The sequence below is a fragment of the Bos grunniens genome, chromosome 11, assembly GCF_055505025.1.
Source record: "Bos grunniens cultivar Pamir isolate PY7600 chromosome 11, Bosgru_T2T1.0, whole genome shotgun sequence".
Lineage (NCBI taxonomy): Eukaryota > Metazoa > Chordata > Mammalia > Artiodactyla > Bovidae > Bos > Bos grunniens.
Window position 1 is genome coordinate 2178353 of NC_141175.1, and position 24625 is coordinate 2202977.

The 24625-nt window shown below is 58.9% G+C and overlaps 1 protein-coding gene and 1 long non-coding RNA gene across 3 annotated transcripts in view; one reads left to right on the top strand and one right to left on the bottom strand.

Moving 5' to 3' along the window:
* OLFM1 (olfactomedin 1) overlaps positions 1-24625 on the bottom strand; it is a 38618-nt gene that overhangs the window by 5771 nt on the left and 8222 nt on the right. Inside the window, exons 1-5 of one of the 2 annotated variants that reach the window (XM_086324144.1) lie at positions 20463-20748; positions 18379-18528; positions 13579-13734; positions 11115-11334; positions 3713-3819 (exon numbers count right to left, since the gene is read on the bottom strand). In XM_086324144.1, the coding sequence (XP_086180270.1) occupies positions 3713-3819; positions 11115-11334; positions 13579-13734; positions 18379-18528; positions 20463-20612 (783 nt within the window). In that variant the 5' untranslated portion in view covers positions 20613-20748. Of the gene's footprint in view, positions 1-3712; positions 3820-11114; positions 11335-13578; positions 13735-18378; positions 18529-20462; positions 20749-24625 lie in introns of those variants that run through there. The other variant, XM_086324145.1, reaches the window with a different exon arrangement.
* Positions 14646-16814, top strand: LOC147362265 (uncharacterized). Its single transcript, XR_015136062.1, has 2 exons — positions 14646-14817; positions 15064-16814. It is a non-coding gene; the product is annotated as an uncharacterized LOC147362265 (long non-coding RNA).

The following is a 24625-nucleotide window of genomic DNA, read 5'->3' on the forward strand; positions in this document are numbered from 1 at the left end:
TTGTTTTGTTTCCATATCTTAATTTTAAATATTTTGAGATCAAGAATGATGTCTATTTTCTTTCAGTTTCACTGATTGTGATTAATAAATTGACTAATTGATAACTTAAATATATTCTTAAAATGTATAAAGGTAGTATTCAGATGGAAGGCAAGAGATCACATGAAAAGTTTATAGGACGATACTAACCCGCTTGCATTTTTCTTTACATTTAGAACCACAAAAAATAAAAGGTCATGAAACTTACTGGCTGTGACCATAGTTGAAAAAATAAAAAGAAGTATATGGGCCGGTCACTGCTGAGAAAATGGCTGCTTCTGGGCTGGGTGAGGACCACGGGAGCCCAGCACCCGACTGGCACTTAGTAAATGAGCTAACGTGCTTCTAACAGCTCAGCACAAAGGCAGGGGGCAGGAAAGCCCCCTCGAGGGCCCCTGGACAGGGGTCCCAAGGCAATTCCCCACCCCACTGTTAGCCACAGTCTCTCTTATCTCACCCCTGTGGCCTCCTGCACTGAAGCTGACACTGATTTATTTTTTTGGAGTGAGTTATTGGTCTCCTGTGTGTGTGTTTGTGTGTGTGTATGTGTGTGATCAAAATCAGACAGAGAAGGAAAAGATCAAAACACAACGGTGTCCTCCGGATCAATGGCCAGACCTGGGGACGTGTTGCTGTGCGCTGGCGGCTGTGCTGAGCTTACAGCTTGAGGCAGGGCTGCCAACTGCCCAGCGTCATGGAGGGCCCCAGGGCGCCCTGCCAGGAGCTGGTCCCCTCCCTAAGGAGCCGGCTCCCACCAAGGCCTCTTCCCACCTTCCTGCTTGCCCTCCGTCCATCACCAGGGCCCCCCTTCCTGGAGGGTAATCAAACTCATCAAGCAGAAAAGAGATATCTAATTTCCAAAAGCCTCCCTCACCACATTGATGGCTTTGAGAACTGATGTCTTCACGATAAGGGGGCTTCTAGAAGCCTGTGTACTCGCTACCTGAGACAAGATAATTTGACAAGTGCTCACTACAAAAAGAGCCCACTCATGGAAAAAGATCTTGATTGCAGGGAAAGATTGAAGGCAGGAGGAAAAGGGGACGACAGAGGATGAGATGGTTGGATGGCATCACTGACTCAATGGACATGAATTTGAACAAACTCCGGGAGACACTGGAGGACAGAGGAGCCTGGCATGCTGTGGTCCATGGGGTCGAAAGAGTCCGACACAACTGAGCGACTGAACACCACCACAAAAAATAAAACTGACATTGACCTGGGGACCAAGAGGCACATCTGTGGTGTCAGTTGGGGTGGAATCCTCCAGCCTGGGGTTCATCGTCCTCTGCAGCACCAAGGTCATTGGTTCTGGCTCGCGGATCCCAACAAGTCTGCTGGGTCACAGGGTGTGTGTGACCCAGCAGGAGGTGGGGACAGGGCCTTGGAGAGGAGGGTGAGTTGGGAGACAGCCTGAACCTCAGAGGTTAATAAATGGTTGATAAAACCACTAACCAGCCTTTTCTGAGACCTTGGGCAACTCATGTGAGGCTTCTGGCTCTGGTTTTGCCATCAGCAAAGGGGAGACAGATGATATCTGGCTGGAGGGCAGATGCGGGACTCAGCGAGGCCAGGCACGGGAGCGCAGCTGAGGGCTGGGCACAGCTGTCGCTCCGTCCGGGAAGCACTGCTTCCTCTCGCTATTCCAACATGTGCACACGATGTGCTCTGTCGGCCCCTGGCACATGGGACCTGCTCCCGGGGTCTGCCGCCATCACCTATTTTCATGTCGGCATTACTGATATTTCCACGCACATCTGTGACAAGAGCACACTCCTAACCGAATTCAGAACCAAAGTGGCATTTTCGGGGAGGCGGGGGAGGGGAAGAGGATGAAATTGAAGAATAGGGTAACATTCGGCCAATTAAATCGTTTCCTGGTAATTAACTGGTAATTCATTGGCCAATTAAGCTGTTAGAAAACATCCAAGCACCAGCTCCCTGTCACGACTCAGAAAATAAAATGAAAACGAACATCACCCCCAGAATCCCCGACTCGGTCGTTTCCCAGGTTTGCAGCCTGTAGACGGCCCTACCCCCCAGAGCCCCGCGCCTTTGCCCCCAAGGATGAGGTGTGGGAAGGGGCTGCTGGGGAGGTGGTGGGGAAGGTAGAGGTTGTTGAATAAAGAAGATGCACAGGCCACTAGGAAGCGGGAAACGGTCCCTCAGGCGTCTCCCCCAGAAGGAGGACTGTGCCAGAGGCACCGTGCAGATTCTTGACTGAAACAGAAGCCATCACGCCCTCTAAAGGGGGCGGGGTTGTACAGAATCGAAAGGAGCTGGGCCGGGGAGGTAGAGCGTCTAAAGGGGCGGGGCCGGGGAGGTAGAGCGAGTGAAGGGGGCGGGGCCGGGGAGGTAGAGCGTCTAAAGGGGCGGGGCCGGGGAGGTAGCGCGTCTAAAGGGGGAGGGGCCGGGGAGGTAGAGCGTCTAAAGGGGGAGGGGCCGGGGAGGTAGAGCGTCTAAAGGGGCGGGGCCGGGGAGGTAGAGCGTCTAAAGGGGCGGGGCCGGGGAGGTAGAGCGAGTAAAGGGGGAGGGGCCGGGGAGGTAGAGCGTCTATAGGGGGAGGGGCCGGGGAGGTAGAGCGTCTAAAGGGGCGGGGCCGGGGAGGTAGAGCGTCTAAAGGGGCGGGGCCGGGGAGGTAGAGCAAGTAAAGGGGGCGGGGCCAGAGAGGTAGAGCGTCTAAAGGAGGAGGGGCCGGGGAGGTAGAGCGTCCAAAGGGGCCGGGGCCGGGGAGGTACAAAGACCAAGTCTCAAGATTCCTTCCCTTTAAAAATCCTCCAGACCAGGCTCAGGAGCTCACATTTCTAACCTTTCTCAGTCTGCCTGCGGAGACTTGAGGTTTTTTTTAAGTGCTTCTTTTCTAAACGTCTTTTAGGCAAGGGGCTAGATAAGAAAGGCCCCGGGCTGATGGCCGGTTCACTCTGGGTGTCAGCGGTCAGGCTGGTGGACCACCAAAGGACAGGGAAGCCACAGCGCCTCCCCTGCCCTGAGAACCAGAGCCCTGGGCGTGCGGGAGCTCCCTTCGGTGGAAGGCTCCCACACGCTGCGGTTAGGGTCGCCATCCGGGCTGAGCCGGCTGGCGCCACCCTCCCAGCCACCCTTCTGCTCCCCACACCCCGAAGGGACGCCAACCACAGAACTCGGCTGCCCTCCCCCCACCCCCCACACCCCCGCATCCCCATCAAGACAGATGTGGCGCTTGCTCGCCTCTTTCCTTTTATGAGGTTTTTACCCAGGGGGAAGAGTCTAGGAAAAAAAGAGCACGGCTTTTTCCCTAAATCAAAGGAGAACATGAGTTTCTATCAGCCATGAAAGGAATGGCAAATGAAACACAAATGAGGAGTCATTAAAACAAGAAGGCCTGACCACTCTCTTCTCAAGGAGCGTGGGGGCAGGGCTGGGAGTGTGGGAGGTTTCAGCCCAGAGGGCCCCCTTGGCTCCCAGGGGCAGAGCCGCGCCTGCGGAGGGGGTCGCAGGCCTCCCCGTCCCACGCCGTCCCGGCCACGGTCATCCTCACATAGGACCCGCCCTGCAGTCTTTGACTCGGGGTTAGCACTGGGACCTTAGCAAGGGACCCGGGCGGCTCCCTCAAGCCCCCGGAACCCCTGCCCCCTTCCTAAGGGGGCTCATCCACAGATTCCACAGACCCAGGCCCGATGGAGGAGTCACTTACCCTGTTATCACCTTCTGGGGCCAGGGGGTCAGTCATCCAGGAACCAAACCTGGAGCCGGAGGTCTTGATGGTCACAGGGTCACTTATGCCGGTCAGCTTGCCACAGGCTGGAAGAGAGGGCCCAGTGCGGGACGGTGAGTGCCTCGCCCAACGCCCACGCCACCCCGCCCTCGGCTGCGACCAGGTTTGCCTGCCCTGCTCTTCCCAGGACAACCTCAGCCCCAAAGGGCAAAGAGGCCATCCCCTCCCTAAGGCAGAGAGCACCCGAGGCCAGGGCGGGTGGGGAGAGGCAAGTGCAGCCCTCCAGGCCTCAGGCAGGGGTGGGATGCCAGAACTACATCTCTGGGGTGGGGGTTGGCCTTGCTCAGGCGCCGTCTTCTCCTCTGGGAAGTGGGGGCAGCAGCACCTGCACCTCCTAAGGCTGTTGGAGAAAGTCTACCCAAGCCTGGGTGCCAAGTGAAAGGGCCGGACAGTCAGAACCAGACCAGGAGAAGGCTGCTCCTTCCTGCTGGAGGGCCTGTGAGCTTCCCCGCAGGGCTACGGCTCCTTACTGCCTGGAAGAGGCGTCCGGGGCCAGGGGGCTGGAGTGTGAAGGCATTGCCATGACACATGGGGGAGACAGCGCCCTGGGTGTGCCCTGGGCGCCTTCCCGTCACACAGATGGAGGCTGGAGGCTGACCGACTGGCTGGGATGTCCTCGGGGTCACCCTGAAGCTCGGGCAAGGCTGAGCTGAAAGCCCGCACTCCCAGGTGTCCAGCAGAAATACCCCTCCTGCCACCTGGATGCCAACCTGTGCACATGGCCCTGAAGTCTTCAGGAAAAAGTGAACTCAGCTGGCCTCACAAGGACAGAAGGCTCCTGAGCCACCAAAGCCCAGTGGCCCCTGGGCGCAGGCAGCGGCAGGCGCTGCCTGTGGGGTCGTTGCCATTTGCAATGGCCTCCCTTTCCTCCAGGCCCGGCCTGCGTGTGTCCCTGGCTCTGCCCACTCTGCTACACTGCCGCCGTATTAGCAGACGCATAGGTTGGTCTGCCAAGCTCAGAGAACACCCGCGCGTTTTCCGATCGCCTGTGACTTAACCCGGGGGACTGTGGTTTAGCTGGGGGTCGTCCCACCAGGCGAGGCGGGCCCAGCTTCGGGAGCTGGTCCCAGGGAGAGGCCCACGCCCATTGCTGCAGTGTCTGGGGCGCCTCCCACTTTCTCCCTAAAATAAAGCTGGGTGAGTACAGCCATAAACATCACTGAACAAGACTGGAGAGATGGCCCCCCCGCCACCAACACCCCGTCTTGGTGTTGTCCTGACAGCTTGCATCCGGGCGCTGCAGAGGCTGTGGCAGGGATCAGGGGCCGACTGCAAGCAGAAGAAACGCGGCTCTACCCCCAAATTCCGTCAAGTCACGCGGCCCCACTCCCCGGGCTGCTGCCTCTGGCCCAGATTTGAGAAAGGAACTCAACTATTTTTACTTGTCCATCCCTTCCCAGGATCTATTTTGCCTGTTCCCCTTTCAGGAGTAATTCCGAATTTTCCTTTTTAAATACTGTCCTCTCAGGGCCCCGGCCCTCACTGGTGCGGCAGGGAGGCGAGTCTGCAGACAGGCTGGGGTCACTGCAGAGAGCAAGTCGGCCCAGCCCTGTCCACACCCCCATCAGCGGAGTACAGATGGATGTTACATCCAGGTTAGCCCGCGTCTACGGCGCCCAGAAGTGAGGAGAAAGTAAGTGGGTCCTTGGAAGTCTCGAGAGCGAGCGTGGTCTTCCCTGAGAGCCCCAAAGGTCTGGAGTCCTCCCCACTGCTGAGCTGGGACGGTGGTCCCATCGGCCCCTGGAAGAAGTCTCAAGGCACCATGACCGACCCCAGGGCACCACGGTTCTGCCCCGGGGGGATGCCCGCTGGCACTCATTACAGCACGCCTCCCAGCGAGATGTCCCTCTCACCAATGCTCTGCCCCACCTTCACCGGCCACACCCAGCCTGGGACGCGCTCCCCGGAAGGGGACAGACTCCCCCGAAGGGGACGGACAGCCATCCTCTACCACACACTCGGAGGGCGAGCACGGCGGGTGGACACCCAGCACGACTCGTTGCTGGCCCAGGTCTCCGCTCCCCCGCGACTATGCCTGGGCTGAGCCCCCAGCAGGACAGCCAGACCACCCCCTCTTCTTCTGTGGTCACCTACACTGATGCTGCTGCAGGGCCTGCCTCCTTCTGGACCGTACCCACCCTGCCTCCCGACCCAGGTGGGGCCTGCACACCCTGGGGCGTAGACCTGGATGTCTGGGTTTCACCAGCCCGACAGGACACCCCGGGATGCCCGTCCCCCGCAAGGCTCAGCCTGGAGCTGTCCAAAATGAATGAATGAATGAATGAATGACTCGCCTCTCAGGAGCTGAGAGGGATAACTGTGCGCCTGCCAGAGCCCCCCACCTCCCCTGCTTTGCCACTGACCCGGCAGAGGGACGGGTGGACGGGCATAAAGGTAGGCCGCTTCCGAGTGCACCCTCCTTATCTGTCAGGAGGACACCCTCCTCAGAGGCAGGCGTGGGATGAGCCCAGGAACCAGCGGGAGCTCCTAGGAGGATGCCTGTCACGAGTCACGTGCCAAGGACTGCCGTGGCCACAGGCTCACACTGAGACGGCGGCTGAGTCCAGGAGGGGCTGCCCTGGGCGGTCCCGCCGGTCCGGCCCCCGTGGCTGCGGAGAGGGGGAGCCGGCGGTGAGGGCGTCCGTGGCAGCGCAAGCCCCGCTCCGCCCTAGGCAAGGTCTCCCCCGGCCCCTGTGAGGGAGCCTTATAGTCAAGGAGGTGGACGGGCGGAGCAGGGCCCCACTGCCTAGGGGGCCCCGCTTGCCCAGCTCCTGGTTACAGGCTGGCTCTGCTCTCCTCCGGGGCTGCAGGCCGCCGGCCCTGCTTGAGTCACAGAGTTATTTTTGGTTCTCTGTCCAGACTGGTTCTGCCAAGACCTGGGGAACTGACAGGATCTAAAAAAGCCCCACGGCAGAGCCGTGAGGCCGAGCCTTGGCACATTCAGTTCACCGAAGTGTCCCTCACCTGTCAGGAGCGCTCGGGCTTCGGGCAGGGGGTGGGGGGTTGGGAAGGGGACAGGCCTGGGAAGCCAGGGAGGGGCAGCAGGTGCGTCTCAGAGGAGGCTGGTGCAGGGGGCACAGCACCCCCAGCTGGGGCCCCTGAGAGCCAGGATGGTCTGGGGGAGGGGGGTGCCTGTCCCCAGCAGCCCCTCTGCTGAAACCCTCGGGCGCCCACTCTTCCTAGAAGGAGGTCACTTCTGAATATGCGCACGGTCTCTGATGGGCGCCTGAGCAGGCCCAGGGCGCCGTGCCCACCCAGGAGTCGGGCCAGAGGCGAGACTGAGGGGCTGATGGCCGAGAGGCAGGCGGACAGGTCCCCAGACTGCCCACTGGGTCTGTCTCCCCCGGTCCCAGCTTTTATCCCGTCCAGACTGGGAAGAGTGGAGCTGGCCATGCTGGGCCCTCAGACAGACAGGTCCCTGCAGACAGACCACCTGGGCGGGGCCGCCTCCCTGCACAGTGAGACACCCTGAAGTCCCCTCTCAAAGCTCAATGTAAATCCTCGTGTGCTCATTTATCCACTGTCCGTGGCTCCGTCCAGGCCCCTGGGGAGGAGGTAAGGGCCCTCCTTCCCTGCCTCCTTGACTTTTGACTCAGAGGCCTTGAGCACTGGAGGTCCAGGACGGATGGTCTGACTTGGGGGAGCCCTAAAATTAGCTAGTTCCTGTCTTATTTTGGGATTCCCAGGTGGTGCTGGTGGTGAAGAGCCCGCCTGCCAATGCAGGAGATGTAAGAAACTCAGGTTCCATCTCTGGGTCAGGAAGATCCCCTGGAGAAGGGCATGGCACCCACTCCAGTACTCTTGCCTGGAGAATCCCCACGGACAGAGGAGCCTGGCGGGCTACAGTCTAAGGGGTCACAAACAGTTGTACATGACTGAGTGCACATACACGCACCTCTTATCTTACAGACAGGAAAATTCTGGTGCTAACGGGACATGTGGACGAGTGGCTCTGCGATGGATCTCTGCAGCTGGTTTAGCCCCTGAGGCTGCTGACTGCAGGGGCCGGGGTGGCGGGAGGGGGCATGCAGTGAAAGCTCGGGGGCGGGGCTGCCGGGCAGTCCTGCCTCCCCTGCCTGGGAGCCAAAGGACTCCTGAGAGACGCCGAGCCCAGGGTCCAGTTCCTGAAATCAGAGTTTCAGATTCAAGTTCTGGCTGGGCCATTAGGAAAAACACACAGTCCCACTGAGAGAACGATTTAAAAATGGAAACAGAAACCGATGGAACCAGCAGCTCTGGTTTGTTTTTTTTCCTCCCCTGTGCATGTTCTGGGCTCAGGAATTGTCAGCAACGTGGATGTGAAAAGGAGACACCTAATTAAGAGGACTTTGGGGAAATCGAAGGGGGACCCTCGTCCCCAGTCTCACAGCAGGAGGGTCACCGAGATGCTCTTCACTAGAGCAAGGGGCCTGCAGGCAGAATGAGACCCGGGACAAAGGGCGAGGTGGAGGGGGGCGGGGCGTGGGGTGGGCAGGGGCTGGGGAAGAACTGCTGGCCCCTGAGACGCTGTGTCTCCAGGAGTCCTGCCCGCCCAAGACGGCACTGGTGGGCGGCTGGCTTCCTTGTGCTATGCTCCTAGGCCGGCTCCCAGCAAGGCAGACAGCCTGCTAAGAGGGTACCTACTTGTACCTAAAACAAAGACTAAATGAAGCAGCCACGGGTAGTAGCTGGGCTTTAAGTTGCCGAGCTTGAGTGAAAGCCTAGGGTGTGGCCGAGGTGGCAGCAGAACCTGTGGTCTGTGGTCTGCCCTCCGCCTGCCTCGCTGCCTGTCATCTGTCTCGTTGTCTGTCCCTTGCGACCTCCTCACCTGCCTGTGAGTGCTCCCGCCACCTCCTCCATGCCGGGCTCGCGGCACAACCTGTGACGTGAACTGACACAGTGACCCCAGGGCACAGGGACTCCCCTGCTTTTGTTGTACAGATGGAGAGGAGGTTGAAACCAGAAGTGGTCAGTGCCTGGTTGAGCCTCGCAGCCACTGAGTGGCACTTCCTGCCTCAGGACGCCAACAGGCGGGGTCCTCGGTTGCTGCTTCCCTGAATCGCCTGCCAAGCGCTGGTTAGAGGCAGATCCCCACCCCCGCCCCCACTGCCACTGGCTCAGCAGGTCCATCTCCGGGTCAAGGTCTTTCTGAAGAAGGAATTAAGCACAGAAGCGGCCGCACTCCGTGGTGGAGAGCAGGGCTCCCGGGGCCTCTTTGTCCTCTCTCCTCACTCCCAAGAGGGCCATTTCAGCGGCCCGAGGGCAGCCACGTGAAAGCCCCAAGATTGCTAGCCTGAAAAATGAATTCAGCCGGCTTCTAAAAATAGGCCGAGTTTGGAGGGGAAGGCCGCCCGCCTGGGACAGGCAGCCTTCTCCTGGAAAGGCTCCTAGAGTCTCATCAGCGCTCACTTCTCTCTCTGAATTTCCACCTTACTGCTTGATCCGTTCATCAGAAAATGTGGAGGTTTAATCTTGGTTTCTCCCTGGTCTACATGGTCTGTCTACCAGGGAATAAAAACAGTGCTGTGCAGAAATGAGTAACAAGAGAGCCCTCGGGGGAGCGTTTGGAGGGTCTGGAGAGCGGGATGGGAGCGGAGTGCCTTTATAGGTAGGAACCAAAGACACTGTCCACCAGAAGTCATCACACAGCCCTTAACCACTGATAAGCCCGACACCCAGCAACACTTCAAACATTCCTGCTGACTCCTGGACGCTGATATGGGAAGGGCGGGTGCAGACTGTCCAGCCCAGACCCATCCTGAAACTGTCCCAGGCCACCCAGCCCCGGACACACCAGGACTTGGGCATCAGGCACCACATGTGAAAAACGGTAGCACACAATCCCTCACATGACGCAGACGAGTGTACACACCACAGCAGATTCCTCCTAAGGCTCCAGCATCGCTCACCGCCCTCGCTGGGCCTGGGGGACTTTACGAGGGCACCTAGAACAGCCTTAAAAATAACCCAGACGTGGGAACCTGTTCAAACAAAAGGTTGACTCTGTCTCCTTGCCCTTTGAACGTTTTCTGTCTCCGACCTAATAGCACTGGGGTTTGTTTTTTAAAGTACTTGTTCTTTTGGGATGTTTTAAGCTTAAAATAAGGCATTTGCAGTGTGTAGGGGGTAGGGGATGAAAAGAGAATCAAGTGAAAACACCAGATAAAACCTAAAGGAAACTTGTGCATAAAGCAGAATCACGCTGCTGCTGCTGCTAAGTCGCTTCAGTCGTGTCCGACTCTCTGCGACCCCATAGACGGCAGCCCACCAGGCTCCCCTGTCCCTGGGATGCTCCAGGCAAGAACACTGGAGTGGGTTGCCATTGCCTTCTCCAAGAATTATGCTAAATTACTCTAAAAAGTAAACAATAAGAAAATGAACAACCTTTGCGTTAGGAAACAGTGAGTGAGAAGGGCCAGCCGATCTTTCCTAAGAAAACCTAAAAATAGAACTGGGATTTAAAATGTGCTATTTCAGAATGGACTCCGACGTGGACATGTTAAGATTTGCTAAATTAACCAGAAAGTTGATAAGGTGATGGGTTATCCACCACAAACAAGACTCGGAAGGAGCCCAGGGGCCACTGGCTCCCAGCCCCGCCCCCTCCAGTTGCTAGAGGGACTCCCTTGCTTGTTATGAATGGCAAGCCTTCCGCCTTGACGTGATGGAATTTTCCACATGGTTTGGTTTCTCAGGGAGCTTTGTCAGCCCTCTCCTGAAAGCTGGAGGGGATGAGATGTGCTTCCAGCTCTATGAAACTCGTGTCTTAAAAAGCCACCCAATACACAGGGACACAAGCGCACACGCACGCGTGCACACACACACACACACACACTCACTCTTCAGATGCTATGTAACATCTAATACCAATTTTCCAGATGTGCAACTCAGTGGGGTCTGTGAGGTGGCCTCTGCACGGGATTGGACAAGGCCCTAGGGCGGGCGCGGCCTACACTCCTCAGCTACCTGTCCAGGCAACCCTACCCAGGAGCCCTAGTCCAGCCGTCGCTCAGGAAGCCAGGCGGGCGCTGTGTAGTTCAGCACCACTGCTTGAGCCTGAGTGCGCCAGCGGCAGGTGGGCGGTGCGGCAACCCTACCCAGGAGCCCTAGTCCAGCCGTCGCTCGGGAAAGCCGGGCGGGCGCTGTGTAGTTCAGCACCACTGCTTGAGCCTGAGTGCGCCAGCGGCAGGTGGGCGGTGCGGCAACCCTACCCAGGAGCCCTAGTCCAGCCGTCGCTCGGGAAGCCGGGCGGGCGCTGTCCAGTTCAGCACCACTGCCTGAGCCTGAGTGCGCCAGCGGCAGGTGGGCGGTGCAGCGCCCGCCCGCAGGGTTCTGGGCCTACCTAGTTTTTGCATGCACGCACGGAGCCTTTCTTCAAGATTGGACACTCTGCTCTGCAGTTCATCGTAGTCATAGGCGCCAATTTCCTCTTGCAGCTCGTTAAGCACTGCCGTCAGATTCTGGACCTCCTCCTTAAACTGCAATACCAATTTGGCATCGGCCTTGTACTCCTCCAACACAGGTATCAAAGGCCTAAGTTCATCCATTTTCGCTTTTATCGCCTGCAAGGTTAAAATAAGCTGGGTTCAGTGCGATGCGTGCAAAAACTTCTAACACCCTGCCTTGGCCTGGCTTCTCCCTAGGTGAGGGAAAATGTCCACACTCCCGCTTTCTTTATAGTTTGATTTATTCTGGTCCACAGGAGTTAGAAGAGTATATTAAACAGTCTTCAGAACACCAACATATTTGGGAAAGGTCTTTATTGTCAGTTTAGAATGCAACATCTTAAGGTTACATGCTTTAAGTCACATACACAAAGTATCTCTTTTTTTGTTTGTTTTTGTTTTTTCAAAAAATGCATTGACAAGGGTTCAAACTATTCATGAAATGCATCTACAGTCACATGCAAAAGAGATCCTGGTTGTGTTCAAGGTTCCTTAGGGGCATGGTGCTAAGTAACGGGAAATAATAGTAAAAATGCAGGGTGCAAAAAAGCTCTCTGGCCCTCTGTCATGGTTACATGGGAGTGGACTGCTTCTTCAGTCTGCAGCATTGAAAAAACTCTTTTAAGTTAGCCCTGCAAGCAAGAAAATGAAAACTGTTGAAGAACTAGCTTACTAGCCTGCCTGAAACAGATAGCCATTAACAGACAAATATTTTCACCCTTACTTAAAAAAAAATCACGCTTCAAGGCTAGAGTCAGTCCAGACAAACTGCTTTCACAGTCATGTAAGTACCCTCACAGCAATTGCTGCCGCAAGTGTTCAAGGCAATTGAAGTGTGGTCAGAAGCAAGGGCAGCCTGTCTCCCCGCCAGAGCCATAGGATTCAGTATCTGGGAACCAGGAGAGCACGCTTGCAAAGAGGAGCCAGCCCATGGATGCTGAAGACATCCCTAGAGGAATCTGAGTCTACCCCCGGGAAGAGAGTGCTGGCCTTATGAGGAGAGACACAAGCTCTTTTGGGTCAGGCAGGTCAAAATTTCTTTCTGAGATAATTCATGGTGACATGTCAGAAGCAAGGACAGGTCCACCTGAGTCCAGCAAGAGAGACTGGCTCATTTCGCCTCAACAGGATAAAGCTGCTATTATTTCATTTATCATATAGATTTATAACTTCATTAGCTTGCCATTTCGTCTATATAATGTATGGCTTTTACAAGAGAATTAGTTCTTGCTGCACACAGGGAGAGCATCAAAGGAAAACATTAGCATAAAAAGGCCGGAAGACCCAGAGCATCAGCAGTTTGCAGTCCAGCGGGGCTGTGTAATTTGACCCGTTCATTTACATCTGGGCTTGGTTTCTAATTAACATGCATGTATGCCTTAATTAAGGTGCATATCATTTGTCAATTTAATGATTTTGAAGCTGAGTAAACTCTAGGTGTATATATACATATTTGTACATATGTATATATAATTTTAGGTCAAACCAACTCTGGCTTTAACAGTGGAGTTATGTGGAGAAAACAAAGACTAACCGGGAGGTGAGAAAGATGCTGGTGTCTCTCTGCCTTCCTGCACATCTACAGTGAGCCTGGTTGCCGCTAAATTAGGTCAGATGTGAAGAACTGCCCTGAGCAATCCCTGCTCAGAAATGGCTCTAATCAATTAAGCTAATCCTTGGCTAATGTGATTCACCTGCAGCAGCTGTGGGTCGGGAAGGACCAATCACGTCCCTTCCCAGCTAATCTGTGACTTGGCTGGAGAAGCTGGGGCCTGGGGTCCTGGCCTGGGAAGCTAATAGGTGTGAAAACCACATCTCAACTCTGCCCCTTTCAAGGTGAATTTCCGCCAAACCAGGGCAAGGGCAGGTGGCCTCTCTACTTCCAAGGAAGGCTGCCATTGGCAAGAAAAAGAGCAATCCTTGCTGGGCTCCTCCCTGGCTTCAAACTGCTATTCTGGAGGGAAAGTGGGAGCAGGAGCGGGAATCACAGTCTCAGAGGAGGGGAGTGGGGGAAGGAGAAGGGGAGGGGAGAAAAGGCGGGAGGGTAGAGATGGGGGAGGGGAGAGATGGAGGGAGGGGAGAGATGGAGGGAGGGGAGAGACGGGGGAGGGAGAGATGGAGGGAGGGGAGAGACGGGGGAGGGAGAGATGGGGGAGGGGAGAGATGGAAGGGGGGAGGGGAGAGATGGAAGGGGGAGAGAAGGGGGGAGGGGAGGAATGGGGGAGGGGAGAGACGGAAGGGGGAGAAGGGGGAGGGGAGAGATGGGGGAGGGGAGGAATGGGGAGGGGGAGGGGTGGAAGAGGGAGGAGAAGGGGGGAGGGGAAGGAGGGGGGAGGGGAGGCGCAGGAGCCACACACGTACCTTGAACTGCCTGGCCAGGTGCTGCTTGTGGCTCTCCTCCACCTGTCTGAACTTGGACTCCAGCCCTTTCATCTGGTTCTCCATCTTCTCCACGTACTGCAAGTCCCTCTGGGTCCGCCGGTCCAGGACCTCTATGGACTGCGACATGTTCTGCACCTGTCAAAAAGGCAACAAGCAGGTTCAGGGAAGGAGCGAGCGGCAGGTGCCCGGAGATTGTGTTTGCCTCCTAACAGAGACAGCACCGGGAGCCAGAGGCGGCCTGTGCGTGACTTACTAGTTTATCACCAGTGTCGGGCTGTTATGAGCAAGAACCCTTGAACAGAGCAAACAGTCTGGTCAACGTTTCCTCTGCCATCTTCCAGGATGTGTTCTTACAACCAGGCTGCAGGGACCTCTGGCTCCCTGTTGGTCAAAGCTCCAGGCTTATGGCTTTGGGTGGCCTTTTCCTTCGGGGGGGGACAGGCGATTCCGTCTATTCTGAGGGATGAATTGCATCACGCACAAACGCCAAGAAACATGAACGGCGTGGCGGGGCTCCTCTACCTCCGGGCACAGCTCCCTCCCCTAAACCTCGCCGGGTGTCTCGCTGAGAGGGCTGAGGGCACAGAGCGGTGCTCGGGGAGCAGGGGACGGGCTCCCTGCTTCCGCATCTCACACGCCGTCCATCACACCCCACAGTATCACAGGCAGATGACTGCTCTGCAAACATGCACGTTCAGAACACAGTCAGGAATCAATCACTCAGCAAATGAAGAATTGCTGTTCTACATCTTTACAGGCAGATCTGAATTGAGTCTAGTCTCAAGATGAAACTTTAATATTCAACAGGGTTCCAGAGAGCTCAAAAGAAAAACAGTTTTAGAGCAGCTACCTGCCAGTGCATTCTATTTTCAGGAAACGGGCTTGCCCTTCTGTGCCCAGGCATTCAGGGTGGTGGGGAGGAGGAAAGAGGTGCACAGTGGCTGTCTGGGTCACCTCCTCAGAATTGAATCCAATCACTAGCGGGAAGATAACTCCATAATCGCAAATCTTTATTTCTGATTTTCTTTTTTTTCCTGAATTTGCAGATACCCTCCCTTTTTGGAACAAAATTGTTTTGGGTGTGAGGCTCAGCTTTGCCTGGTCAGTAAAAGAAGAGATGATACTGCAGTCCCCCCACCAAATAAAAGACCAAGAGGCTTCTCAGTAGGAAAAACTGATGCTGCTCAACTTGGTGCTGAAGAATGCCCGGGTTCTATGGTTTGTTACTAGACAGTAATACACATGAATTCGGTTTAAAATTTCAGGTTTATAATATACAGCATGTAGGTGACTATGACTCCCTCTGACCCTTTCTCTTTGGATGCTTCAGGGGAAACTCAAATATATTTGCTCTATTACCTCAGGTCTTCCTGTCCCCCATCTCCCCCTGCTCCAATGGTTTGTTCTGTCTCTTTAGGTAACTGTGGACTTCTGAGAAAATTTGTATTTCCTTTATCCTTCCAGGCCCAGCCCAAATGCCACCTCCTCCAGGGAGGCTTCCTTGATGTGCCAAGCCAGAAGTGGCCACACACCACTTGGAAACACCGTCGCCTTGCTGGCACCAGGCCTGCACAGCAGCTACCCACATCCCTGTCTCAACCACCAGGAGGGAGGTGGAAGGGCCTCGTTCACACCTGTTACCCACACACGGTCTGGCCCCTGAGGCACAGCCATAGTGGGAGGAAGGAACAGAAACGGCAGCTGCAGTCAAGACCCCTTTTCCCCCTCCCTCTCCTGGGTGGACTCCTGAAGCCACAGCAGAACCCACAAGGCTGCTGACTAGACTCTGCTGCACAGAAATGGCTGGGCCCTCGCTGGCTTCAGCCTGGTCTTCTCAGGGGTCCACACGCAGCCCTCCCGGCTGTTCAAATGCCAGAGAAGGATGCTGTTAATGAATTTTTGTGTGTGTTAGTCGGTCAGTCATGTCTGACTCTTTGCGACCCCACGGACTGTAGCCTGCCAGGCTCCTCTGTCCATGGAATTCCCCAGGCAAGAATACTGGAGTGGATTGCCATTCCCTTCTCCAGAGGAACTTCCCAACCCAGGGATCGAACCTGGGTCTCCTGCATCACAGGCAGATTCTTTACCATTTGAGCTACAGGGAAGTCCTGTTTTAATGAATTTAAATGGTTTAAAATCAAATTTTAAATTTAGGAAACACATTTTAAAGATGCCAAGCTACTCATCTGCCCTATAGAGCCCCCCCACCCTCCGCCAGTCCTTCCCAGGCTGGGCGAGCGCCTCCCTTTCCCTCCAATCAGAGCAGATAATCAAGCCCCAGATGGCAGTCAGGCCCCTGGGTCTCAGACCTGCAGCCTGGAGGCCCTCCGCCGAGCACAAGCATCCTCCTCCTTGTAGGATGTGCCCCCAGAAGCCAGCTGAGGAGCTGAAGTTCGCACAGCTGCCAACGGCACAGGGCACCCCTTCCCCGCCCTGCCTAAGGTGGCCACAGGTGCTGAGACGGGCAGGGCGGCAGCAACTGAGGGGCAGACGCCCCGGGCCTGGAGGGGACCCCGCCCACTAGTGTTAATGGGACGTTTCTTGGTTTCAGGCACTGGGCTATGGATCTCATCTGATCTTTACAAAACCCTGGGAGGCAGGCTCTAGTTCAAGTCTCATTACAGAGGAGAGCAAGGCTCAGAGAAGTTAAGTGACTTGGCAACTGTCGCACAGCAGACAGCCAGCAGGCAAGGCCTGGACCGGCTGCAGAGCCCACGCTTTCAAATTCTGGGCCTTGAGCGTCTTCACAGACGACAGAGCCCAAGGCTCTAATGCGGGGGGCGGGGGGCTGCGATCAGGGGACACTGGGGCCAGGCTCCTCTGAGACTGCAGGCCTCAGCAAAGCAGCAGCAAGGCTCCCCTTTTGGAAGCTCCTGGGGTGGGTTTTAACAGGACCCCAGCCCCAGGGAGAGAACAGATGCTCAGAAAGAAAGAGGAGGAGGGTGGCAGGCCCCCCCACACCGAGGATGGCTTCTGCTTCAGAGCACAGTGCCCGCCAGGGTGTAAAATCGGGCTCTAAATTTTTCAGCAGTTGTGCTGGGCGGATGCGGGCAGGAAGGTGCCTCCGAGGCCAGGGTTCCTAGCAGGGCTCGAGGGGCCGCCCGCCAGCCCCCGAGGCCCCTCCGAGCTCCACTCCCTCCTCCACAATCATGAATAATTAAAGGCCCAATTAGGCTCTGGTCTAGTTTGCTGGTAATAAATGTGTGTGAAACCTGTTACACGCATTTTTCTTTAATTCTTTTACAGTGATTTCCTGGCGTGGCTGAAGATGGTGGAGCAAAGTGCATGGGGTCCTCGAGGGCCATCCTCCTGCCCTGGGCGGGGCGCCGAGGCCCCTCCCCAGCCCCTTCCAGAGGGCAGAGCTCCAGGAAACCCCCACCCTGCCCTCCTGATTTCCAGAGAGGGCCTGCTTTGCCGGAACCTGTGTGAGGGGCTGCAGATGTGCTGGGCCTGCGCTGAACTGGACAGACTGGGTGGGCTGCTGGGCCTCCAGTCCCCCCAAGGAGGGCCTGCCCCCAGGGCAGGCCCAGCGCCCTCCAGGGCAGTCCCCCACGCCCTCCAGGGCAGGCCCCCGCGCCCCTCCTCCACAGCCTGTGCTGCTCGGCTGATGGAGGAGTCACGGCTTTCCTGAGGCATGTGGCGTATGTGTGTATAAGTGAGCACTCGCATGTGATGTGTGTATGACGTATGTATACGTGTGTGTCTGTGCGGTGCATGTGCGTGTGTTTACGTGTGATGTGTGTAAGGTGTGTGTCCTTGTGAGGTGTGCATGTGACTGTGTGTATGTGTGTTTGTGTGTATGTGTGTGGGGTGTGTGTATATGAGTGCGTTTATGAGTGTGTGCATTTCCATGTGGTGTCTATGTGTATTTGTGTGCAGTTGTACACATATGTATGTGTGTGCTGTGTGCGTGTGGTGAGCGAGGGGTCCTGAGGTGCCGCATGCCGTCTCCCTGGGGAGGGTGGAGATGGAGCAGAAGGGCTGCCCTCTGCCCCCGCTCCCAGGAGCTCCCGGGAAACCTGGCGCTCAGGTTCTGAGACCCCAGGCTCCCGTGTGGACTGTCCCGGGAGGCGGGATGGCCGTGATCTGGGGCACCGGCCTCCGTGGGAGGCAGGGGGTGCTGGCTGGGCTCAGAGCTGGTGCCCCTGCCCGCCGGCTGCCAACCTTGGGATAGTCAGCCCGCCACCCTGGACCCAGATTCCACGCCTTGAAATGGGGTGAAACCCTCAAGCAGCTTCACCGGCTCTTGTCAGGCGCAACTGAAAGAGCAGATTAAACCCACACGTGCTGCTCCCCGGGGGGTCACGAAGGTGATGACTTAATCCACTTTTGCAGCAGGAAGGCATCCACAGGAGCGATCACCTCCTGGCCATCACTCAGTCCAACCACCCAGAAGCAGGGAAAAGCCCCCACCGCGGCCCTGCTCCCGGGGGCACGGGAGCACTCCAGGTGTGGCTCGGGGAAAGCTCTGGCCCTCTGGACCCCAGGCTGTGGTCGTGAGCCCGAGACAGTGGTGTGGGAGAGAGGCCCGCACGCCCCCTCGCTCCGCACACGTGGCTCCGGGCAGAGATGCTCCCCCCACTCCAGGCAGCCCGGGGGAGTCTCCTCCGTCCCTCCCTCCCTCCATTTCATCCATTCACCAATATTCCCAGCGGGCCATGCTGGGGGAGAGCCAGGCCTCGGAGCTGGGAGGCACTCTGCAGGCTTGCCACGCCTTGCTGCCAGCTTGGGGGCACACACACACAGACACACACAGAGCCACGCGCCCCCAAGACTCACCTTCTCCAGTAGCTGCCTCAGCTGTTTCGTGCGGGCATCCCGTGAGCACATGGTCTGCTGGGGGGCGACCACTGTGCAGATACACCTGCCCTCACTGTCCTGGGCAGAGCTGTACACCTGCCAGCTCTCCTCAGGGTTGGTGGGCAGCACCTGGGGGCAGGGGGCGAGGGAGAGGGAGGGAGAGAAAGTGAGACCATGGAACATCGCACCGGGCATGACCATCCACGCCCAGCCCCCAGGAAAGGGCAGAAAAAAAGCAGTCCAAAGACAGCTGCTGACCGCGGGGTGGGGGGCACATGGGGGAGGAACCCAGACGCTCTCCCATCAGGATCCCAGGGCTGGAAGGGAGTCTAATAGGCATGGCTCTTTCAAACATATTTTTTAATTCAAGGGATTTTTAAACTTAGGGGATGGTTAGAGTTTTGGCATCTGACCCAGCTGACAGGTTCGGTGGAAGGGAGGGGTGAGCAGAGGCTGTGAGCTGGGTGAGGAGCGAGGCAGGGAAGCAAGCGGCTGGTTGAGTCACAGCCGCACATAATTCAGAAATAAGATCTCCTCCCGTAAGGCCAGCAGGGGTGGCTGGTGCAGTCGCGCTCCGCTGCTCCCCGAAGCTGGGGAGGAACAGCCAGGATCCAGCTGCCTGTTAGCCCGGAGCTGGGATGACCCCAGGCCCCGGCCGTGTCCACCGCCTGCCTAGTGAAGGCCCCTGAGGGGACGCTGGGCTTCCACCCAACACAGGCTGCCGCCCACGAGCCATTTGGCAGATGTCGCCAAGTTGCTGGTGACACGCTGTGCAGGGGTCACACCCAGCCTCAGCCCTAGGCGTGCCCAGCACCCTCACCACACCTGAGCTGCACACGGCTGCTGACACGCAGACATGGCTGGTATCACCTTGCAGCCCAGCTCAGGTGGTCCCGACCGCCAGGTACCCGGGGTGGACACTACCGTCTGAAAACTCCCCCTGAGCACAGGTCTTGCAGCCTGCCGGGTGGCCGCAGGTCACCTCCCTTCTATTTTTAGCGTGGGGATGGGAAGAAGTTGGGTGGACGGAGTCCAGGGTACAAACATTGCATTTCATTCATTTCCAGCCCCAGGGGCACAGGACCCCGGGGCAGGAACAAAGTCATCAGCAAGGAGGCGGCTGCACGCAGTCCTCAGAAGGGCAGGTGAGGTGAACGGGTGCCGGTGGCAGAAGCGGTCACCGGGAGACCCCTTACAGCCCGGCGCCCTTCACAGCCGAGGGATCGGAGCGCGAGAGGGGCGCGTGTCCTTCAGCTCTCCTTTCCGGAGGGGGAGCCGGCCTGGGGCGCGCCCCGTCCTCCGCCCGCCCGCTCCCGCCGCCGCCTGAGTCCGCCGAGCCCAGGGGCGGCCCGCCGCTCGTCCCCTCCCCCAGGGCACCGAGAAGGGACGAGAAGCGCCTGGGGAGGCAGGGCGGGAGGGGGCGCGGAGGGCGAAGCGCGAGTCCCGCGGCTGCGCACCCCCCACCCCCGGGCCCCGACCGGCCCCTTTGCACCCTCCGCCGAGGGGACCCGGGGACCTCTGCCTGCGCTGGGGAGAAAGGCGCCTCGGGACTCCGAGGGCTGGAGCTCCTAGCCCGGCCGCCCGGCCGCCCGGGCCCCACTCCGCCGGTCCAGTCCGGCTTTTGCCAAGTGGGGCGGGCTCAGCTCCGAGCCCAGACTGGACCCGGCCGGACGGGGGCCACCGCGTCTCCCACTGAGTTGCTGAGTGACCTTGGACAAGTCCTCAAGACCCCTGCCTCAGTTTCCAAACCTTGTCAACAAGGGCATATTAGTTGAGTGTGGACTCCTAGCCTTTCGAGTCCCCGGCAGGTTCCCGGGAGGCCCCCGCGAGGGGACCGGACCGAGGCGGGAAGCGCCACACAAGAAGGGCCCGCGACCGGCGGAGTGGCCGAGGCTGCGGGCGCGGGGAGCAGGGTCGCTACCGCGGCGCGCAGGAGCCGCGCGGGCCCCGCGCGTGCCCTTGCCCCTGCGCCCTGCTCCCCGCGCGGCGCCCGCTCGCCCGGGGCTCGGGAGCGGGAGGGAGCTGGGAGGAGGCCCGGCAGGGCGGGCGGCGGGCGCACTTACGCCGGTGCTGCGATCGAGCGTCCCGCCGCTGGCCGCCGAGAGCTTGGTGGTGTTGAGGCCCACCAGCGAGGGCAGCGTCTGGGACATCCAGTTGGTGATCATGGCCATGGTGCTGAGCACAACCCCGATCTTGAGCAGCGGCACCGACATCGCGCCGGGAACGCCTCCTGCGCCCGCGCCCCGCTGGCGCCGGCTCCGCGCCCCGGGCAGCCTTCAGGCGGCGGGCACCGCGGCGGGCAGGGGCGCCCGGCCGTGTCCCCGCGCCCCCTCCGCCCGCCGCCGCCCGCCCGCCGCCGCCGCCGTCACCCCGCGCGCCCAGGCCATAGCCGCGCCGCTCCGGGCGCCCGGGAGAGTGGCCGCCTCGCCGCTGCCCGCCGTCCGCTGCCGCCCGCCCGCCGCCGGGAAGGGCCGCCGGCTCCGGCTCCGGCTCCGGCTCTGAGTGCCGCGCGAGCTGCGCGCGGGGGCCGCGGCCAGGAGGCGGGGACACGGCCGGGCGGCGGCCGACGCAATCTGCCCAGGAAATGGGTGGATTTTTCCTCTCCACTCCGGCTCCCCGCCGCCCCCTGGCTGCTGGCAGCGAGGTCTGCAGAGCCCCGTCGACCGCGAGGAAAGACAGACCACCGCCCCCAAGTCATCAAAATCCGTCCTCAAACACGGCGGCCTCGGCGCACGGGTTGGGCGGGCCTCCGCTTTTCCATCCTCAAGGCCGCCGGCCAGCTAGGCCCGGGCACCGCTCTGAGACCCCACCCGCCGACCCACCCAGCCAGGTCTCTCTTAGCCCGGCTGCTGGGGACCTGCTAGGTGGTGGCTCCAGGCCCCCTCCAGCCCCGCAGCCCCTCGAAGCCCAGCAGAAACCCAGACAGCCGAACTCTTGGCTCCAAACGCAGCTCCTGGTGGGGGTCTCCAGCCCCGGTGCTGGCGGAGAGGGCCAAGGGGAGCAGAGAGGCCCCTCTGGGAGTCCAGGGCAGCTGGCACCCCGCAGGCCTTTGCTGGCAGCCCTGGCACTGCCCAGTGCGGGCTCCCGGGTCAGCCTGTGAGGGGTGTGGGCATGCGGCGGCAGGGCAGGAGCTGGGCGTGGGTTGGGGGCTCAGGCCTCCGAGCGGGGTTGCCTACGCGGCCCCACCCGGGGTGAGTGTGGTCCAGGTGGTGGGCCAGGGGCGCGTTTCCTCACTGGCTCCTCCTTGGGGTTGTGGGGTGGGGGCAGCTGGTGCCCAGGCAGAGGGGCAGAGGGGCACGGCAGGCTGGCACAACTCCCCAGCCCTTGGCAACATCCATGCCAGGACATGTGAAGTCCCCTCTGAAGCACAAGCGTGACTGGGTCATACATCTTAACAGAGCTTTAGAGTTTGCAGGCAGCTTCTGACGGAGAAGAAAGGTGCCCCTCCGGGCCCCCAGCTAAGCCTCCCTGCCGTGTGGGGAGGACAGCGCCCCACACCACTGTCTGCGTGGAAATCGATCTCCCTTCCGGGCGGGCCAGAAGGGCGGACAGAGGCGGGAAGGGGCTGGCTTCCCGGGCCACCGGGGAGGGACACTGCCTTCCCGGGCTCCACTCTCTGCTCCCAGGGACAGAGGACTCTAACAGCCAGGACGGCCCTGGCCTGGGCGCGGGTGCGAGACCCATGAGCCAAAAGGGCGCCTTGGGCTTGTTTTTCTGCTTAAAGCCAGGATCTGAGGCAGCCTTCGGGTGGCAGGCAGAGAATTTCAAGAGTTGGGGAAGGGCGCCATCTCCCAGTGGCGGCGGGTACTGCAGGCTCTGCGGGCGTCCAGGCCGCCAGCGCAGCGGCCAGGTGAGGGGGCGCCGTCCCCCACACCCGCCTCCTTTCTCATTCAGTGAACGTTCAACACCGATTTAGGGCCAAGAGCTGTGTCGACCCAAATCATTCACACCCCTCTTCCCGCTGCAGAAGGACACGCACCCCCGCTTTGTTGGGACCCTGCAGATCCCACCCGAGGCTGGTGTCTGCAAAACCCTGACGCGAGCTGTCGGGAAGCAGCAGGCTCTTATCACCTCCTGTGTGCATGACCCCGGATCAGAGCCGGGACGCGCGGTGCAGCCGCTGTAACCCCCAGCTCAGAAACACCACCAGCGCGGCGGAGCAGACTCCCAGCACCGTGCAGGAACAAAAACCTCCCAACCGGCCAACCGACCAAGACAGGCAGCTCAGAGGGTTGCTCCGTGTTCAGATTCTGCAGCCAGACACCCTAGGTGTGGGCAGCCTGGGTTCTCTGCCCCTGACTGGTTGTGTGACCTCAGCCAAGGTAATTAGCCCTCCCATAACTCAGTTTCCCCATCTGTAAAGGGCATATTAGCAGGGTGTATGAGGCTTCAGTGAGTCAGCGCAAGAGCAGACGTGGCAGCCAGGAGGGTGCCCACCCTCGTCACGCCCGCTTTGCAGAAGACCCAGTGCTCGGAGGGGACCCTCAGTGGGGCAACTGACACATGGGCGTGGGATGAGCTGGGATTTGACGCCCCCAGACACCCCACCGCGTCTCCTAAGAGCTGCTTTTAGCTAAAGACCACCCACAAGAGATGCCGTTGGTACAGACACACGAATACGGAGGAAGTGCTGCTGGATGTGGAAACAACTCCCAACACCCAGAGCTGTTCTAGGAAGGTGAGCGCCAAACGTGCAGACATAGAAAATGAAAAAGAAAAAAAAACCCTCTTCTGATCTTGAAGAACTTCTGATCTGATTTTGTGGCAGTAATGTCCCAGGGGATTTACAATGGGTACTCTAAATTAGAAGAGAGTCAGCCTGGCTGGGCTGTTCAGTGGAGGAAATGAAATCCAGGTCATTTGCTCCAATGGAGCCAAGTCCTGCTGGTATTAGACGCCCCCAGGGTTGAGGGGCCAGCCCGCCCCGCTCCCCCGGCCCGGGGCTCTCCCAGATGCACCAGAGGGCAGGCAATTAGGGCCAGCCGGGAGACCCGAAACCCCCTTATCATGTTTCTCCTAAGCCTGCAGTCCTGAAGGGGAGCCTGAGGCGTCCATGGCATCCCCATAAGCATGGCTGACAAGAGTCCTTTAAAAAGCGCTGGGTCACTCACACCTGCTGTCAAATGGGGCCGCACCCTGGAATTCCTACAGCTCCCTGGGAACTCAGCGGACCCCCCGGAGCTCAGAGCACTGAGAGGGACGGGAGGAAAGCTGACTCACACCCACTGGACGCCCTTAAGTCCTGGCCACCATCTCATCACCGGTCAGCTCGCTATACAGAATCGGACAGACGCACTGCTCCCGCCTCCCCTCCCAGAGGCTGTGGACGCAGCTGGCTCCCCCGAGGGGACCCTGTACTGCTGCTCAGAGCCGCACCTGTGCTTCTGTAACCGACACCATGTGGCTCTCACCACTGGGAGGGTCAGGGCAGGTCACTCCCTTCTAATCCCCCACCCAGCTCCTCTCCAGTGTCCGGGATCTGTGATTCAGGAGGAGAGACGACCGCTTTTAATGCATTTGGAAAGGGTCACGTGAGAAGCCTCGGCAAGTGTAATTTGATTTAGAAGCTACACAGCACTTCCAAAAGCACACTGAGGCTTGTTGAAGGATGGAGGCATACGGATTAAAGGCTCCGTGGCACTGGCCAAAGCCGAGTGTTCTTCCTACACGGCTCTCCTTGGAGCCAGGGCTCACTTACATTTGCAGCCCTGAACAGCCGTCTTTGGACTAAGGAGCGGGTACCGCACCCCAGACACCCTTACACGAAGCAAGTGACTCACAGAATCCTTACAGTTGCCCTCGGGATGGTGCCAAGGCAGCTCAGCTTTACAGAGGAGGCGTTTGGGGCTTAGAAAGATGACAAGACCTGCCCAAGGTCACATGAGGAGCCCCTCTCCCAGGGTCAGGCTCAAAGACACGGTCCGCCTCCGCCCCTCAGATGTCACGGTGTTTGGGGCCGTCTGAGACCACCAGCTGGGTGGCTGATGAACAGCGGACATTTCCTGCTTACAGTTCTGGAGCCGGATGTCCGAAATCAAAGCGCCACGTGGTCACGGTCCAGTGCGGGCCGCCTCCCCGCGTCCTCACGTGGCGGGAGGGGTGAGGGGCTCTCGAGCTTTGTCAGGAGGGGCCGATCCCATTCAGGAGGGCAGAGCAACTCCTGAAGTCCCCATCTCCTTGTGCCATCACTTCTGGGGGTGAGTATCTCAACATATGCGATTTGGTG